Raw genomic sequence first — 19,782 nt, 5'->3', positions numbered from 1 at the left:
GCTTAGCAAATTTCTGGGTCTACTACAGTTTCAGGTTATTTCTCAGAATCTGACCCTCCCATGTCAGATTTCCTTTCCTTCACACCAGCTACTAAGGTCCCAACCTGCCCACCCCAAAACTGCACCGTGAATGATCTACTCTTGTTAGAAGGTGTTATCTGGGCTCTTCTTCAAACAAAATCCCTCTGCATGAAGTAATTGTAAGCTTTGACTCCTGCCTTATTTTCCTTTCTATCCTGCCAAAGATTCTGGATTTCTAATGGATCTATGAAATGTCAAAAGTAAGAATAAAGAAACTGGAGACAAGTGATATGATTCCCCAACTGTTTATGCTAATATTCCTGGTCCTCACTAAATCTAGTATTCGTAAATTAACAAACCTTTGTGCCTTCTCCAGACTTTGAAGGTTGATTTCAGTATTTTTTTAGCACAGTAAGAGTGTTCAAAGATACAGCTTCACTAGGAGGCAAGCTGATCTTCCTGCAGTGCAATAACTCCTTCTTAAGGAAGGTATACAAAATGGCCAACCCTTTTTGAAACGATTAGTTTAGAAAATATCTCATAAGTGACATAATCAAACAAACAAACAAAACAAATAAAATAAAAAATATCAACTCCCAACCGAAAATAGAAGCACTATCCAATAGAATCCCCTTTAAAATGAGGTAGGTGCTGAAGAGGCAATGAGGCCTAGTAGAAAGATTAGGAACTTCTGAATCATAGACTGGAGTTGGAATCCTTTGCATAATTACCAAGTCTCTGAGTCTCAATTTCCTCATGTGATAAATAGGTGATAGCTACTTGGAAGTTCTCTAATTATTAGAAATAAAATTCTGAAGTATCTTCACATAATGAATATTCTGCATGCTGGAGGACAAATCCCTTGAGCAACCCATGTCATCCTCTCCTAGTTCATATTAATCATTTCCTCTGTTGGGTCAGAAGAGATAGTTCTCTGTTTACATTAATGTATATTTCTTTTTCATTAATTCTTCCCATAGTGTTGGTCAGTGGTATGTCAAGGGTGTGGCAATGAACTCCTAATTGGTGTAGGCAGTAGGAGGTGCGTTGTCTGTAGATAACTTGGAAACAATAGTGTAATCTACTAATATACAGTCTACATTTTAATATCACTGTATACCAGCAATTCTAAGCAATATCAGTGATAAATCCTTCCACCTTACCACAACCTGCCTTGGTAAGCCACTCTTCTTTGTTTAACTCTGTTTCTCCTTCCCCCAGCCCCCAACCTTGCCCTCCAGAGAGAAACTATCTTAGAGACAGCGTGGCTAAAAGTGCACACTCTGATCATGAAACATAACTAACAAACTGCCTGATACAAAATAAACTGTCAATATTTTGGCTAAATGAGCACTAGTTCTGATGATGAAGTATACAGGCAGTTTCCTTTGACTTTGAGATGAATAGCTCTGAAAAAATCATTTGAAAAATAACATGAGCTGGCAATCACATCACAATCTTAAAAGATTTAACGAGATATTGCTAGACTATTCAAGCATGCACAAAAACTAGAATCATGCACTAACCAAAACAATGTTTATGAGTCTTCTTAATATTTGTAAAAGTTTGTTTTCTAAATCTTACTTTAGATGAGTTTAGTTTAGATATGATAATGTTCTATGTGAATGTATTTATAGAAGGCAGAATGGCTTTATTTTTATTAGACTTATCCCCATTCAGCACCGCAGAGTTTAGCTTTCCACTGATTTGACGAATGCAAAACCCTTGCATGCCCAACAAGAAGCATTATAAAAAATCCTGGACATGTATATTCAGTTTTCAAATAAGAAACTGGATTAGGAAAAAAAAAAAAAGAATCTTATAGTGTTGCATGTTCTGGCAAGATGTGTTCCCTGAGGCAACATATCCAATAAAATGTTAAAATGTCCCCAGTTTTATCAAACTAAGGTAAACATTTTACAGCATCATTGCACTTGCTTTAAGTATTTCAAGGAAAAAAACCTTTATGGGGCTTGTTGATAACCGGACTTACTGATATTCAACTCACCTTTAAAAGAAGTGGTATCAAGAAGCCCACTTTAGCCTTTAAAATGAGCTTATGATAGGTAGGTAGCTCTTTATTTTTTTATAAGACTTTTTATTTCTTTTGAGTGAGATATAAACCTTTGATCTATAATTTCAGGCAAGTTTTAGATTCAGGGTCAAGAGTTTGGGTCGAGATTGACTGGAATGGAAGAAATGTCCTGGCATTATCCTCCAAAGAGAACTGAACTATAAAAAAATGACTTTTACTGACTTTGTAAATTTGAAGATATCTTTTTCTCTCTCTGTCTCTGATAACTAGGACAATTACCACTGAAAATATTATGATGATTAAATGAGATAAGACATATTGGAACTTTAAACAAATTCAGACTACTCAGAAAAATGATAGCTAGCATTTATTGAAGCTTAACTATACGCCATGTAATCCCCATAGCCATTCTGCGAGACTGGCATTATTATTTTTATTCCTATTTCATAGAAATGGAAGCAGGTTATGCTAGCAAGAGGTAGATCTAGGATTTGAACTAGGCAGTTAACGCCAGAACCCAAATGCTTGGCCACTACTATGTGCTGCCTGAATTAAAAGCAACCCCTTCTTTGCAACTGACTTGACTTTTTGCCAAACATTTACCTCTTATTTTGATTCTTTCCCAGAACTTGCCCACTTTGCGTCTCCCCCCGATTACCTTCTCTCATGCTCCCTTTCTGTTAAGATGTGAGGAAAACAAGTATTTCATGCATCTAATCTTGATCTTGCCTTTCCTCCAAGTCACTAAAACCCAGATATACAGTTAAGCTGAGATAATTTCTGGCAGAGGCAACACAACAGCATTTGTTCTTATCCCAGAAAGCCTGGTGCACCTGTTTTGTTTGCTGATTGTGGTATGAGGCGTAGAAAGAGGAAGGTCACAAGATGATAAAATCTGAGAGGGCCAGACATGGGGGTTTGTAATCCAGTTCACTGAATTGTCACACTCTTTGTTTAAAAGTCCTATTTGTCTATGTTTCATTATGCTAAGAGATTTGGGGATAAGTGTGGAAAGCCAGGCTTAAAATGGCTTTTTAATTAATCTATATTTATTCAGTGGCTACTTTGTGTTCAGTTCTATAAAAATATTGTAAAATTGCCTGCCCCTTTGAGAAGATAAGTCATACAAATGGACAATTAAAATGACACCCAGGGAAACTAGCAACCACTGAATATAAGTGGTAGGGACTTGTGTAGCTCATTGGGACCAGCTGGATGAGAGTTTGGGCTTTCTTCAGAGGAAGAAAATGACAGTCTGCAGACTTGCAAGTTTCTAATACACTCAATTTTCTGATAAAAGTGTAGACTAGGGTTTCAGGTTGACAAGAAATTCTGGTAGCTTAGAGGTACTCAGTGTGCACTAGAATTTGTGATCTGTTTTCCCCCTTCATCTGTCAGTCAAAGAGATGTGGAAAATTTTATAGATATTTGTTCCTTGGTCACGTTAGTGGTGGAATGAAGAGTTTCATGAAGACTTGAAAGTCACAGAGGACTGAAGGCTGGACAAAATCAAATTGAAATTTACAATTCTGCCTTCAGATACTTACAGTATGAGCTGCTGGAATATGGAAATATATATTCTCCAAATCTGTAGAGGTCAATAAACTCACTTCATAAATAATAATAATTATAAAAATGATGCTATTGCCCTAAAGGAGTATCTTAGATTTCAGAGCAGTTTCTGATTTTAAATGAAACTGACATTGTCCTTATCAATGATAATTGGGATATTCAATGCCATAGATTAAGGATTACTGAATAAACATCTTTAGGTACCAATCATATCAGACTTTTAATATTAAAATTATTTCTTAACAAGTAAAGAGAAATAAAATAACCACTGGGATAAATGTACTGACTATGATTAAAAATAATAACCCCAAGGTCAATAATCCAGAAGAGGCAATCAGCTTTTTTAACTCTACAGTAAGACCTCCTTTGTGAATATTATTCTTCTATTTATAAAATAAAACTCGACTACTTCAAGTCATAAAATGCATCTTATGCTCCAGGAAAAGCATGGTACTGCTTAACAAAAAAAAAAGGCCTAAAGATTAGATTTTTATTTCACAGCATATTTGCATAAAAATTGGATCTTGGCTGATTTAGAATGCATCTGTCTCATCTGTTCACTGTGTACCTGAATCTATAAACCTGTCTACTGCAGCTAAACGCAGTGGTTGAGTCATTGAGACAATGAATGAAAAGTAACAAGCTAACAATATGGTTTCACAAACAATCAAGGTTATATTTTCATGTAAATATCTACATCAATAACAAGTAAAGTAATGGAAGCCTAGACTATCCAATACTAAGAATTAAGCCCATAAAGAAGTTCCTTTGAAGGGGAAGATATTAAAGGACTATGAAAACAATTTTGTTTAATATTTACATGTACTCATTCTTAACTCTGAATAATTTCTACTTGGATTCATGAGAAAACAAATAACTTTTATAATTTTCTATTCAATTCTTTTTTGTGAGATGAAACAAGAAGAGAGGTGAAATTTTAAAGTGCATTTCAAGAATTTCTTTCTAAGAGTTGAATCACAATCTGTGAGCCCTACGTATTCCACATCAGTCACCTGTCTTGCCCCCTTTCTCTATTCTCATGCTCCCATACATCCAGTGAAAGGGAAATGGTTTGTCAAGTTAATGTAGAGAACAAAATTAATACAGGAAAATCTCAACCAACTTCATATTGGATGGCTCAGAGCTAGCCAAAGTGCCAATTTAATTGTCGTTATTCATATTTCATCTGATGATTTTTCACCCTTTTTGAAGACCTCCAGCTTTACTGTCAATCAAGATTCAGCATAAGTGTAACTCAACAATAGTTTCTCCTAGACTAGAAAGGGTATGGTGAGTAGTTCCCTGAACAGATGCCACTCAAGTTAGCAACAATGATGCTAACCCACGTTAGCAACAAAATAATCCACAAATACCAGTAATAAATGCTGATATCTTGGTATTTTAAGTTAAAAGTGAGTAGTTACTAGGATTTATTATAAAAATCAAACTCAATTCAATACTTTGTTCCAATTGCTTCTGAAATATCTTTTTTTTTTTTTTGCGTAAGGAAGATTAGCCCTGAGCTAACATCTGTGCCAGTGTTCCCCCATTTTGCACGTGGGTCACTGCCATAGCATGGCTTGACAAGTGGTGTAGGTCCGCGCCTGGGATTTGAACCCGTGAACCCTGGCTGCCGAAGCAGAGCATGTCATACTTAACCACTATGCCACATGGCCAGCCCCTGAAATATCATAATTTTTTAGAAATACGGTGAGGCATCTCTTCAAAAAAGCTAACCTTGAACATTTCCCAAATCTTCAAATGTACTAATATGACCTCCAAAATAATACTTGAGATTGCTTGGTTGACTGCAACCCAAAGTGTTCTTTTACTGTTCTTCTTCAGTGTAATCATAGGGCAAAATGCAAGGCCAGATGGCTAAATTAAGAAGAGTCTCTTTAGATGTGTGCTGAAAAGTAGTAGTTTCAAAGACCAACATGTGAATATTGGGTAAGTTTAGTTGAAGCATTGACCCCACTAAAGGATTCTGCTCTTCTGCCTTCTGTCCCCAGCTGAAAATACTCAATCCTTTTTGGCGGGACGGGAGGAAGAGGGAACAGAGGAAAAGCAAAAGAGTTCTGAAATCTGTTTCCAAACACACAGCTGGTTAAATAGGGGCTTTTACAAAGGACATCAAAATGGCTAATAAACAGGTTTCACAGATTAAAAACTGACAATGACTTATAATGTTTGTCTATTAAATTAGCAAAATTGAAAAAGGAGTGACACTATTCAGTGAGGGTAAGGATATGTTAAACTTCCATACACAGACGTTAGAAGTAGAAATTATTATTATTACCCTTTCAGCAACACAATTTAGAAATATCTAACAAATTGTAAAATATATATACCATTTCAACCATCAACACTATTTCTAGGAAGTGACCCTGTAGACATGCTTAATGAAATGCACAAAAAGGTATGCACCAGGGTTTGACATTGTAGCCTTATTTATAACAGGAAAATAAAATGGACACAACTAAAGTGTGTATCAACAGGAGATTTTTACACTAAAGTATGTACATCTATACAATGGAAAACTGTTAAAATAAGGTAGATATAAGTACTGACATGGAAATACATATACACAATATAGTTAATGACAAAATATACATTATAGAATATTGCGCACAGCGTGATCCCACTCTTATAAAAAATAATGGTGTGTGTTTGAGAATAAACAAATTTCTAACAGTGATTATTTCTGGAGAGTATGATTACAGAGGATTCTAGCTTCATAATAAATTATTTTTATTTTACCTAACTTTTCTTTTTACCATTTCATGTTTATGTTTATGTTTATAATGTGAAACACAAATATAGATATTTATGTTTAAAATTTGGGTGACATAATGCTTCTTTCTCCAAAACCTGAAAATAAAACACTAATAAAATAAAAGTATTCTGTGGTTTCAGAAAAAACTACTACAAAGAGTACTAAATATTACTAAAGTGTTCAACAGTTTTCAGAATTGTTTTAGTGCAAGAGACTAGAAATTCTGACTGTTTTTTATGAGTTAACAGCCATTATTGAAACTATACATAATTAATTGTCAATTATTACAATTAATTCTAATTGAAATGAGTGTAGCTCATTATATTCTATTTTGCTATTATTCAGAAATTTTGTATAATTATGTGTCTGCTTTTAATATGACTTTCTATCACTGCAGTGCATTTATCTACTTGGAGGATGGGATTTCTTAATAGCAACTGCAGAAAGCCCAAAAGACTTAACCATGTCTAAAACAGATGAAAAAAATCGGTAGGAAATGTATCAAGGAAAATAAAAATAATTTACTGAAATATTTGGAATAGATGTTTGTAGCTACATTTTCACATTGGTTTTTATGTTGGTGTTCTCCATTTCAAATTGCTATGATTTGTTATTTTCATATCAGTAGAGATTTTTAAGAAAGATAGGAACATGAGACTCCATTTTTCATTCTTATAATTAGAGTTCATCAGGTATTCACTGATCAAGCCCCATAACTCACAGTTAAATAAAGTGTAAATCTTCATAAATATGTAATAGTAAAATTCTTAGGTATTCTGCATGCCAAGGCATCACCTCCCTTTAGGCTATGTAAATTAAACTGTATTTTTGACTGGCAGCAATTTGACAGTAAATATTAGTTATACAAAGACTGAAAGTTAACAGTACAACAAGTAAAGGAATTTCATTTTAATCATTTTTTTAAAAAACAGAAGATTATCAATGTGAGTATTACTCATGAGAGAAAGTGGGAGAAGGAGAAAGGGGGTGAGCAGAAGGGGAAGGGGGTCACTGTAGAGTTAATTCCCTTGAGGCACTTAGCTCCGGGCCTGACACACAATAAGTGGTCAGCAGATGTTAACTATTATTATATGCAAATTACACTGTATAGTAAGTTGATAGGTAAGAATAAGTCTTCTGTAGGAATATAAACAACAACTTCAGAGGGAAGAAAAATAAGATACCATTAAGGCCATGAGAGAGCTGGAAGATCTGGTTGAATGCCATCATTTTACAGGTAAATGTAAGCAGGCAAAATGTAAAAAAAAAAATTATTTTACAGTCTGTGTAGAACTACATAGACTCGTGAACTACAGGAAACTAAAGTTTAGATATACGAAATGATTTGCCTGTCGTTATATAGCATGAGGGGTGCCATGATAGAGACGGATCTCATCACATTATTAATAAAAATCAGAATTTCAATTTTGTGTCCAATTTCATATAACAAGTCCTTAAGAGCAAAGACACATACAGACACATAATTCAATAATTATTTTGCTTGAACATTTGGGTTTGCATTATCAAAAAGGACAATATATTAATAAGTCTGTATTATAAATTTTACAAATAGTGATAGGTAAATATGTAATTGTAATATATTTAAAAGATATATACATTTATTACATACATCTTCATATAAAAATAATGTATTTGGGGCCGGCCCGGTGGTGTAGCAGTTAAGTGCACGTACTCCGCTTCGGTGGCCCGGGGTTTGCAGGTTCGGATCCTAGGCGCGCACCGATGCACCACTTGTCAAGCCATGCTGTAGCGGGGTCCCATATAAAGTGGAGGAAGATGGGCACAGATGTTAGCCCAGGGCCAGTCTTCCTCAGCAAAAAGAGGAGGATTGGCGACAGGTGTTAGCTCAAGGCTAATCTTCCTCACACGCACACAAAAAATAAGGTATTATATGTAGATAATATTTTTCATGTCCTTTTCAGATAATAGGATTGTAAAGAAATTAATATAAGTCCAGTTAGATTAATTATGTAGTGAAGTTCAAACTCTATTTCCCTAGGCCCCAGTTGTAAAAAAAAAAATGGGTTCTTATAAAAGTTTTGGGAAGCCAGGGCTGGAACAAAGTGTACCTCACAGGTTGGGGGTCCAGGTATATGCTGACTTCTGGCAGAAAAAGGTCACTAGCATTTCTTCCAGCCCAGGCAGTGCTATAAGTAGGAAGTGTGTAAGCCAAAAAAACAAAAGAATCTTGGAGGTTGTAAGCAGCAGAAAAATATGACAGTGTGATATAGTCAAGACTGCCATTGCTCTATGTACTGCAGAAACTCATTGGCTCTGACTAGCCCTAAGGATCCTCAAAAGGAGAATGTGAACAACCAATAAAAGTGATTCATTGGTAACATTCTGAAAATGTCTTTTACTGATAAACTCACATCAAAATATTACTAGATTTGCACTGCTGACAAAACATGTTGGGTATTTCTTTCATACACACACACACACACACATACACACCCGCTTTACAAAGCAAAACAAAACTGAAAAAAATTTTAATATTTTAAAACTTCAAATCATTATTCAAACACGCGAATTACAGCCAGATATATCAAGCACTTTTTTTAGGTTTATAAAGAGTATAATAAGGGATTTCTATTATCTTATCCTCTCTCTTTATCAATTAGTATCTATAGCTACTAAGGAGTTTAATTATCTATACAAGAATCTGCTTTTTATAACAAATTCGACTTTCTATTTTCCCATCTTCTAAAGTTAAAAATGTGCACAGACATTGGAATAGTAAGGGGAGTTGGCAAACATTTTTTCTACTTAGTACATTTTCCTTTAGCTTTATTGAAACAAGCGTCACAGCTTTTGAGTCTGTGTAGCCAGGTGGCAGGTTGCAAGATGCCCATATATAGCAAAGATTCCCCACTTAGGCAAGTATAGCTTTGTTTGTTTTGTTTCCTTAACTAAGAGCAAAAAGAGATAAGCTTTCTGTTTTTGGGGAAACTATCTTTGTTCCTTTGGCCTTCTCATTCTCTCATCCCTTTCTTAGGCCTGACGACATTCCATTAGTGAATCAGTATTAGAAAAAAAAAATTGCTGAATCATAATTAGGAAGCAATTCACATGAGTGATGTCTCCTCTGTTATTTGTCATGAAGTTACTAAACACATTCAAATTTGCCTCTCACCATTTTTGTATATTGTAGACACAAGGTAATAACAAATAAATTAGAATATGTGGCCATTCTTGACTGCATGGTAATGAATGATTGTTTCAATCTCTGGAGATGCTAGGTGAGGTAAAAAATAGGGACAAGTAGGTTAAAAATAGGAACAAAATTGAAAAAATTTCCCTATTTACTAGAGTATGAGAATCCACAGGGGCCGGCCCGGTGGCTTAGCGGTTAAGTGCGCGCGCTCCGCTACTGGTGGCCCGGGTTCGGATCCCGGGCACGCACCAACGCACTGCTTGTCCGGCCATGCTGAGGCGGCATCCCACATACAGCAACTAGAAGGATGTACAACTATGACATACAACTATCTACTGGGGCTTTGGGGAGAAAAAGGGAAAAAAAAAGGAGGAGGATTGACAATAGATGTTAGCTCAGGGCTGGTCTTCCTCAGCAAAAAGAGGAGGATTGGCATGGATGTTAGCTTAGGGCTGATCTTCCTCATAAAAAAAACCAACAAAAAAAAAGAATCCACAATACATTACCAAGACAGACTCTGTCTAGACTGTGGAAAATTTCACAAATGGTTACAACAACCATTTTTTTCTGAAATGCATTCCTGCCTGGAAGCCTAGGGAGTAACTAAATGACCGTTTACCATCCATTTCTGCATTATGATTTTATGACAAGATACATCCTTTAATATTCTGGAGCTAGAATATACATTTACAACAAGCCCTCAAGCTTGTCTTCTATTTTAAAAATAATAAAAAGTGCAACTAAAAAGTCCCATGTGTTAGGCTAATGAAAACATTCTATGAAAGTGCCTATAATAGCTTTATCTACAACTATTATTAACACAATAAAGTGTTTTCTCTTGGTCAAAGAAAAGTTACAATTTTCCCCAAAAGTAATAGCTTTTGGTATATAAGGTCATCCCTATAGGTCTGAAACAAAAGTGCAATAGGTCTGCCATCAAAATATAATAAAGGTGATCATTTCAGTTGCCTATTACCTAGTGGTAACATATGCTACACACATTGAAAGAAATGCTTAAGCAATGAAAGAATTTCAGAGAATGACTTACCCTCCCTTAATATAGTCAAGGAATGAAACTTCTGTTTCTACCAAAAAAGAGAGTAAGGTTACCTGAAAAAAAAGAAAAGAAAAGAAAAGCAAGGCAGAATTAACTGCTAGTACCAATTACAACCCCAAATGGACTTTTTTCTATGAGAGAGAAAATCATATTTCCTAGCATTTTGAAAATCAGTAAAGATATTATTCTTTATTAAAATCTGCTAGGACTGATTATTCTCACATTTAAAATGATCAGAAGGAAAAGGGCCAAAAAAAATTAACTAACTCTTTTCTATGACCAGTTTACTTCCTTTGAAGAACAGTATGAAAATTATCTACAAGGGCACTGTGCTACTTCCCATTTTAGATAAAAGGAAAGATGAAAGGGAGTTGGAAAATGGTTAAAATCAAAAAAATCAAAATCCGTGAGCTAAGCTATATAATAAGAAATGTGTATTTTTGTCATGGTCCTGTACAGAGGCCATCTAATATTTTAAGTGTCTTGCTTTATAGAAATCTTTAAGAGATTAGAGAGAACTAAGATTTTACTTCTCCCAAGGAGAGTTAATCTTGGGATAAAATCTTAAGAATATTTTTTATCAAAATAGGATGATTTTGATTTTTCACAATTTTAAGAAACTTTTACCTCTGCACCCTCCTGCACTGATTTCGTCCACATTCCCCCAGAGTTGTAAATTTTAATGCACTATAAATTAGCACTCTCATATCCTGTAAAATGAGTATTAATAGTTAAACATAGTCTATAAAAAATATAATATTTCTTACTACTACTTAAACTTTTTCACGTCTGCTTGATGCTCTCTAGTGTGATTTCACTGAATGAAGAATTCATAACAAAACTTCAGCTTCTGTCAGAGGCCATACAACCCCTGCAACAACCTGCAGGAAGCTGGGTCACTACTCCTATAAGGAATTCTCCATTTCAACCATTCCCATAGCAAATTAATTTTTCTGTCATATACCTTCATATTAAAATCCTAAGTGAAACAGCTCAGTTTTTAGTTGCTTCTATCCTGATAAAAAATGTTACATATTTTTTTATTCTTTATTTGAATCCTTAATGAATAACATAAAATTTGACTTACTGTTCCTGAATTGATATATTTTTTCTTTTTTCCTTTCTTTTTGGGATTCACCACCTTAAAAAGCAGATGAAACAATTAGAATGTGTTAGGTTTTGTACTGAAATACTTTAAAAATGTGTAGTTCAACCTAGTGCCTTGACTTCTTATATATTTATTCATTCACAAATGCCTTCAGTATGACTTGTGGACATTTATTTTTTCCACCTGTTTTAGACATCGTAAGTCTTTCAGGCTTTCTGCCCTTGCTGTTAAGAAATCTCAACCTCCAAGTAGATAAATGCACTTCAGCCAAAACTTCCCTGCAAAAGGGAAGTGATCATTTTTTAAAAAAAAATCTTTTTCAGTAATATTCTTCTCAACCACTTTATGCACTGATTACCCTACCCATATGCACCTTCTTGATGTGAGAGAGACCTTTAATATCCAAGGTGCTAAATAACAACGATTGCTTTGTAGAAAAACTACACGTTGCTAAAGAAAAATATATCCAAGAGACACAATTTTTTTATTAGATTATATACATTAACACAGTAAATCACCCAAATATGTAACTATTTAAAGGTTCTATTGACCTAACTACTGCTTTATAATGGTAGTAATTTCCACTAGACACCCAACTATATAATAATTGGTAAAGGTCTGCTTTGTATATAAAAGATTGAGTTTTTGACTCTTTATTCCGTGAGGAAATATTATTGCACTCCTATATTTTACAAGATACTGGAGGATATAAGAAATGTAAAGATGAATAAGACCCGTCAATCTAATGGGATAAATAGAACACGTAAATGCCTTAAGAGAGGATCCTTCAGCACATCTCAATCCAAAGTACAGAGGAAGCATTTTGACAGGGAAAGAAAGATGAAAGAAATTATATATAAGTATTATTTGAGCTAGAATATATTAATTTAAACTAGGGCTCCAATAAAAACAGAATAGAGAAATACAACATTCTAGAAAGATGAAAACGTAATTGGCTCAGGTTGGCTGGAGCAGACAGCAAATACAAAGAGATTAAAAATGAGACACTCCTGTCTGTGCTCCTGGAGATCCTGAAAGGGCCCTCTATTCAGCTCCAGCCCCCTCACAGCCACAGTCCACCAACAGTCCTGCGGGTTCAGGGTCCCAGTGGGAAACAATCCTGTCTGCACACCCGGGGATCCTGAAAGGGCCCTTTACATAGTTCCAGCCCCACCCAGCCACAGTCTATGAGCAATCCTGACAGCACAGGGACCCGCCAGGAGACACCGATGTCTGCACTTCAAGAGATTCTGAAATAGCCCTATGCTTATTCGGCTCCAGCCCCTCCAACCTCAGTCGGGAAGCAGTCCAGCCCACCCAGGGACCTAGTGGGAGACATGCCCATCTGTGCCTCTAGAGCCAGGTCTATAGACCTCAATCTTGGCTGTGGAACAGCAAACAGCCTGGGGCTCAGTTCCAGCCCCTCTCAGCCGTGGTGCAGGGATAGTCTTGCCCACTCAGGGGACCTATCCGGTCATCAGGCAGGAGCCCTCCCAAGGACCTGGTGGGAGCCACACCTGTCTGTGCACCTTAAATAGCTACATGTTGAGGACTGAGGACCCAACTGTGCACCTTGAAGAGCTTGGCCTGGTGCCACCGTACTGAACAAGGTCCTGGAGCCAGTCTCATCCACCCAGAAACCAGACATGATCCACTCCCGCCCAAGCCCCTGGTAATAAGCATGCCAACTGCAGACCAGACCGCAGACCTAGCAACAGCCTCAAAACCAGCTCCAACCCAGCACTACTGGAATTCTGCAGGGAATCCAATCAGTCCAGGGAATGACAGAAGAAGGTCTTTACCTGCCAAAACCAGTCTGTAAAGCTGTGGGGGCTTTTAAAAGCTTGGGCATGTTGCTGAGGATCTAGAAGGCCAAGTGCTTATGCAGGACTGTGCACATGGCCAGGAAAGACCTTGAGGAAATCCTAATCTTTCATCTCTGTCTGACTGTGAGGCTGCTTAAACAGCAAGTGAAAGCCAAGGCAGAGTTTTGCACTGTTGGAGCATATAAGGAGTGCACCAACATCAAGTCATGTGCTCACCACTAGCTAACCAGGCCAAGACTTCAATGGCCCACACAACAAAGAAAACAGACTTTATAGAATTAGCCCAGGAAAGTCACTAAACAAACAGCAACAACAACAAACCCTGGGGAGGATCCAATCTCCAGTGTTACTACGCTATGTTTTTTAAAATTTACAGTATTCAACAACAACAAAAAAATACAAGACATGCATAGAAACAGGAAAGTATGGCCTAAACATAAGAAAAAAGCAATCAATAGAAACTATCTCTGAGAATGTGCAGATATGGGATTTATTTGACAAAAATCTTTAAATCAGTTATTATAAATATGTTTAAAGAACTAAAGGAGACTATGCATAAAAAATTAAAGAATGAAACAATGTCTCACCAAATGGAAAAATCAATAAGTAGATTAAAATTACAAGAAAGAACCAAATAGAAATTCTCAACTTGAAAAGCATAAGAACTGAAATGAAAAATTCACGAGAGAGGTTTAACAGAACATTTGAGCTGGAAGAAGAAATAATTAGTGATCTTGAAGATTGGTCAATTGAGATTTTCTACTTTAAGGAACAAAAAGAAAAATTAATAAAAAAATATTAACAGAGCCTAAGAGATCTGTGGGACACAAACAAGCATAATAACGTATGCATAATGGGAGTACCAAAAGGAGAAGGGAGAGAGAAACGAGCAGAAAGAATATTTGAAGGAATAATGGCTGAAATTTCCATGGTTGCCTCAACAAAACTGAATCCCTTGTATGTGTGCAGAAAATGAAGTTTCCAATGTATTGGACCAAGAGCTGTCCATTGAAATCCTAAAACTACCTGTACATAATACATAATGGTCTCCGATTTTCTTCAGACTTATCTTTTCTATTGACAATATGTATAATAAGAAAACATTCATATTTGACATTATGGCACAAATATCCATGCAGAGTATTTAATAAGGAATAATTGTTACTAAACTTCTTTGTCATCTCATCAGATGTGGCACCAATCTCCTCATTAAGCAAGCTTTGTTGAATAAGATAGCGCCAAAGAACAGAAGACATTATAAAAGCTGAGCAACTCAAAGTGGTTGATCTCTGGAAGGTTATGTGGTGACTGGCAGTAAATGAGTCCTAAGTACAAAGAGGACTGGTATGCGTATGTGGTTCCTCCTCAGCCTTGAAAGCAGGCAGGGAAAACAGGCATCTATATAATTACAACCTGTCGTATACTACTTTCATTGCCTGTTTAGAGCCTTATTAATATTCCTTCCTTGGAAGACCCAGATAGAAAAATCTATCCATTACTCCATCTTTGTCTTTGCCTGGGAAGCTTTCTTGAGTTGAGTTTTGCACCCCTCTGCATTATCTCATAGTCCACTAAGTATACAACTATCTATATATAGCACTTATCAAGACACAGTAGACATATTTCATGTGTTTGTCTCACCCATTAGACACTGAAATTTTTATTCATCTCTATATCCCCAGGGCCTAATATAGAGTGTCTGATATAGAAGCCATGTAATAAATATTTTATTTATAAGTTAATAAATAAATGAATGCATGGAATACAACTGCTTTAGCCCAGAAAGAACATGGTAGAAGGAGATTCCTCCACTCTTAACTTAAAAGAGGTTAATTTTAGTGTCAATCTGGCAGGAAACACTAAATATTGAGATATGCTCCTTTAATATCAATGCATATTAAATTAAAAAATTATAGAGATTGTACAGATAACTTAGCTCAAGGATTGACAGTGCTAAAACATACCGTATGCTCCACACATATCTGGTAGTTAACTGGCAGGGTAGGTTTCAGGCAGAAACAACCAGTGTGTTTGCTTTAATAACTTAGATTTCTCTAATGACTGAGTCATACCTTCTCATTCCCTTCAGTCTTCAACTAAATACAGTGAAGGTGCTCAGACACACTAAGCAGACCACAGCTCATTTAATAAGACCATGTGTACACAACTAAAATGTATGCTGTTCTCTTTTTATTAAAAAAGGGTTGAAGCGGCCAGCCCCAGTAGCCTAGTGGTTAAGTTTGGCACACTCTGCTTCAGCGGCCCAGGTTCAGTTCCCAGGAGTGGATCTACACCACTTGTCTATCAGGGGCCATGCTGTGACGGAGGCTCACACACAAAATAGAGGAAGACTGGCAACAGATGTTAGCTCAGGGCGAATCTTCCTCAGCAAAAAATAAATAAATAATAAATAAATAAATACAAAGGGTTGAGGGAGGAGGTTGGTAGGAAGGCAAAATATCAAGGCTGAAGCTTAAGGAAAAATAAACTTGCACCCATATTGAATTTTTTTTAATAGAAAAAGTTTAATAGGGAGGCATTTCTAAATCTCTCAAAGTAGATTTACAAGACTATGTGACTTGAAGGGAAATAATATCATTTAATCTCAGAAACAAGTCTGTTCAAAATGTTTAAAGATTCTTACATATATTGGTACTCAGTTAACCTTTGGCAATTACCCTTTGCAAAATCTACTTTTGAAGCACAAATTTACTTATTCCAGAGGAAAATAATAATAAAATAAAATTCCTCTTACCTCATATACGTTGAATTGTGATTGCCCTCTAGAAAGTTCCCTATAGCTTGTCGTAAATTCTCCAATGAAATCATGACTAAAATTAAGGGGAAAAAAATTTATATAGTATTAACTTTCACACGTTTGGCAATTATAATTGCCAAAGCTTTTTAGAAATGTATAATTTAATCATGAAAAAAATGCTTGATATTATGAACATAACTTAATAACTTGTGATAATTTAAAAGAGACTGATATGTAATTTCATTGTTCTTTAGCCCAAAATTATGCATAATCAAAAATTACATTAGTATTTAAACAATATTTAATTTACCCCACCAATATTAATATTTCAAACAAGCATTTTAGCTCATATCTCAAAAACATTTCATCCTCTATGCTATCGAAATGATTATTTATTAGGATGAAAATTTAAGACAGTCAAAAATTTGTTATTATCCATATCAATAATCACAAATATATAATATACAAAATCTTCAAATACTCCTATGATCAAGATATAATAGGACAGCATTTTTAAAAGAGTATCCTGTGTTAACATGGATAATAGTCACTAAGCCTTGTTTTCAATAATAATAACTTAAAAGTACACTGCTAATACCAATACGGTTATTCCGAATTTTTTCACCTTAATGCAATCGCCACTACGTTCTCAGAAAGCAGAACTTCTACAGACGCCTTTTCAGTTTAGGTGGGGAGGGGTAAGGATTGAGTAAGCATGTCTTAGTTCTCACTATAAATCCTTATCAATGTGATTATGAGGCTGACCTCTGCAACTGTAAAAGCATGTTATGCATTCAGCAATTTAGAGAGGACTTGTATTCTACTACTCTGCACTAACGTAATGGCCACCACTAGGTTGAACACACACTGCTGAGAAACAAGTGCCAAATTCTGGTATTCAATGCAATGGTGAAACATAATGCATGAAAAGCAGAAGATGACTGTAGGAGCTAACGTAGTATAACACGCATAAGGGATGTCGCTGCTATTTGTATCCTAGAATTTAAGCTTGGCCCACTCGCTTTGCAAATGCAAGGTGCTCATTACTGTAAAAATGGATGTTTTCCCAAAACTCCATGCAGGTTTATGCTTAACTGTGAATCACTAAAATGCACAGAACCTTCCATAAACCTGATGACCAGTAACAAGCAACAAACAAGTTGTGTCTACAGCCAAGCAAAACACTGATTTCTAAACATGGGGTTTCGGACAGAAAACAAGCTGCCATTAATTTTAGTAGAGTTTTTGCAATAAGAAATGTTTTTCAAAAATTGATATAGCTCGTCTATCCAGCCTCCCAGTTCCCCCTTACAGCAAAGATCTTGTACATATAACACAGTAGGCCATATGGCGCATCCCTCTTTACACCAGTATCACCTTGACCTCTTCTAGATTTAACTTTCAGAAGCAGATCTACAAACAAGAAAATGGTAAAAGGAAATATATTTGCGTTTATGAACCCAAACCCATAGCACTCATCTTTCACATTACATGAGGAAAATTACAAAACAGTACTTTTATGCTACTTTTTTTAATATTTTTATATTTTTAATAAATGAAATAATTCTCTTTGATTTCAGAAGCGCAAGCTCATAACCGTGAAATCTTTCACTGCAATCTTAAAAACTCTGAGATATGGAGATTATGTTTAGAATCTATCCTCCTCCATTGCTATGCATGTTTCAGATATATTAAGTAATAATCACTGAGATAAAAGGTTTTTTTAGAGCACTTTAAACACAGCACTTTGATACTAATATGTGGACAAGACTTTTATATAACCAGGCCTCACCACACTAATGGTGGGAACCTAATATAGAGGCGTTAGAAAATGCCTAGATCATTTAAGGTCTTTTGGTAGTTTTCTGATTGTGCAAGTCCTACCCCTGTTTTGTTAATTGTTTAAATTCAATGTTCAGCTCTTATTGGTAACACTAAACTCCTGCCACGCAGCACTAATCAAAACTTAGTAGAGAGAAGCAAAATTTACTGGTCTCAAGTAAATGCACTTATTCAATCAAGTCTCGAGGACATATAATACTTCCATCAGAATAAAGCCATTCCAACACAGTAGCAAATCTGGACCCAGTTGCAATGGTCGGGTTTACTATACTGCACATTGACATGTCCACGTTGAAGTCATTGTGGAACTTTCTAAGAAGCAGTTCTTTGATATTTGGTTCTGCTTTGTTCCTGTTAAATTTGTTACTCTACAGAATTGAGCGATGAACAATGGGGTACAATTCTCTTTGATCTCCATGCTAGGAATCTGTGCTGCTCATGTGTGTTTCCTATTCTGAAAAGACCCTGTTTATCATGAAATGGAGATTTTCCCTTCTGAGGTAGTTGTTAGAGAGCTTAAGCCAAATTTGTGGCTCTTTTCTAGCAGGATGTGTCTTCACGATGTGCTGTCCTCTGCAGACTTTTCAGATATCTCACTCTTATTTCCTCTTTGCTTCAATTTCCTCACAGTTTATTTTGCCATGTCTTATTATACGCCTTCTTATAAGATTCTGTGGATCCTTTCCAGAATAAGACAGGGCATAAACAAATGAAAGAATGAATAACTTTCCCCTCATTCTGAATCTTGTTCAAGATGATTATTTTGAATAAAACACTGAATTTGCTTGTCATATAAATGCAATGTTCTCCTGTGTTGTAGAGGAGAAAATGTAGAGTCACAAATTGCATTTCGGCCTCCAAGACAACATTCTGTGAGATAAAGAAAACACATCATTGTATCTATTCAGATTCAGAGAAATGGATGATCAAGAAGAGAGGATTTGTCAAAAGGTCATAAATATAAGGCAGTAAGTGGAGACAGCAATAAGAAAGCCAAGCCTAGATACAAGGTGCCACGTCTCAAGAAGAAATCTGAAGAATTTGGGAGGATAAGTGGATAGAGTCTCAGGTCAATTTTGTTATAGATCTCTTGGAATACATGGAAGTTTTTCTAGTTTCCTTTGTAACCTGTCATATCTCAAATACTATATATTAAATCATAGGTAAGTACCCTAAAAAACTATTCTAGGTGGTTTTCACTGATTTATTCCTATCATTCTTTTTCCCTATCACCTATTCCCAGATTCTACTAAGATCAAAAGAAAGAAAATTTAATTTGCTTTAATATTTTTATCTGCTCATGACTGTCAATACTATAACATTGAAACAATTCTCACTATACAGAGAAATACGATGGAAAGTACTTTGATAATAAATTACAACCAACAACTTCCTTGGGATTCAATAATACTGCTTTGCTATTTCCTGTTAATTTAATTGCAACTAAAATAATTATTCTATAAGTCTCCAGCTCTCTGACTGCATTTACAAAATAAAGTTTACTCCAGAGCTGTTTATCTGATTTGTGCCTGTTTGCATCTCTAATTTTTTCCATGCTTTTTTATAATTTACATATGTTATGTCAAATCTGAGGAAATAAAGAGATACTTAG

At 35.6% G+C, this 19,782-nt stretch overlaps 1 protein-coding gene across 1 annotated transcript in view; it reads right to left on the bottom strand.

Annotated features, from left to right (window-relative positions):
* Positions 1-19,782, bottom strand: part of CPNE8 (copine 8) — a 205,010-nt gene that overhangs the window by 49,799 nt on the left and 135,429 nt on the right. The window contains exons 11-13 of the mRNA XM_058558514.1: positions 16,326-16,401; positions 11,724-11,777; positions 10,628-10,689 (exon numbers count right to left, since the gene is read on the bottom strand). Coding sequence (XP_058414497.1) covers positions 10,628-10,689; positions 11,724-11,777; positions 16,326-16,401 — 192 coding nt within the window. The remainder of the gene's footprint in view (positions 1-10,627; positions 10,690-11,723; positions 11,778-16,325; positions 16,402-19,782) is intronic.

The sequence above is a fragment of the Diceros bicornis genome, chromosome 17 (genome assembly GCF_020826845.1).
Source record: "Diceros bicornis minor isolate mBicDic1 chromosome 17, mDicBic1.mat.cur, whole genome shotgun sequence".
NCBI classification, from domain to species: domain Eukaryota; kingdom Metazoa; phylum Chordata; class Mammalia; order Perissodactyla; family Rhinocerotidae; genus Diceros; species Diceros bicornis.
Note: the sequence above shows the minus strand (reverse complement) of the source record. Positions and strands in the feature narration are given on the sequence as shown.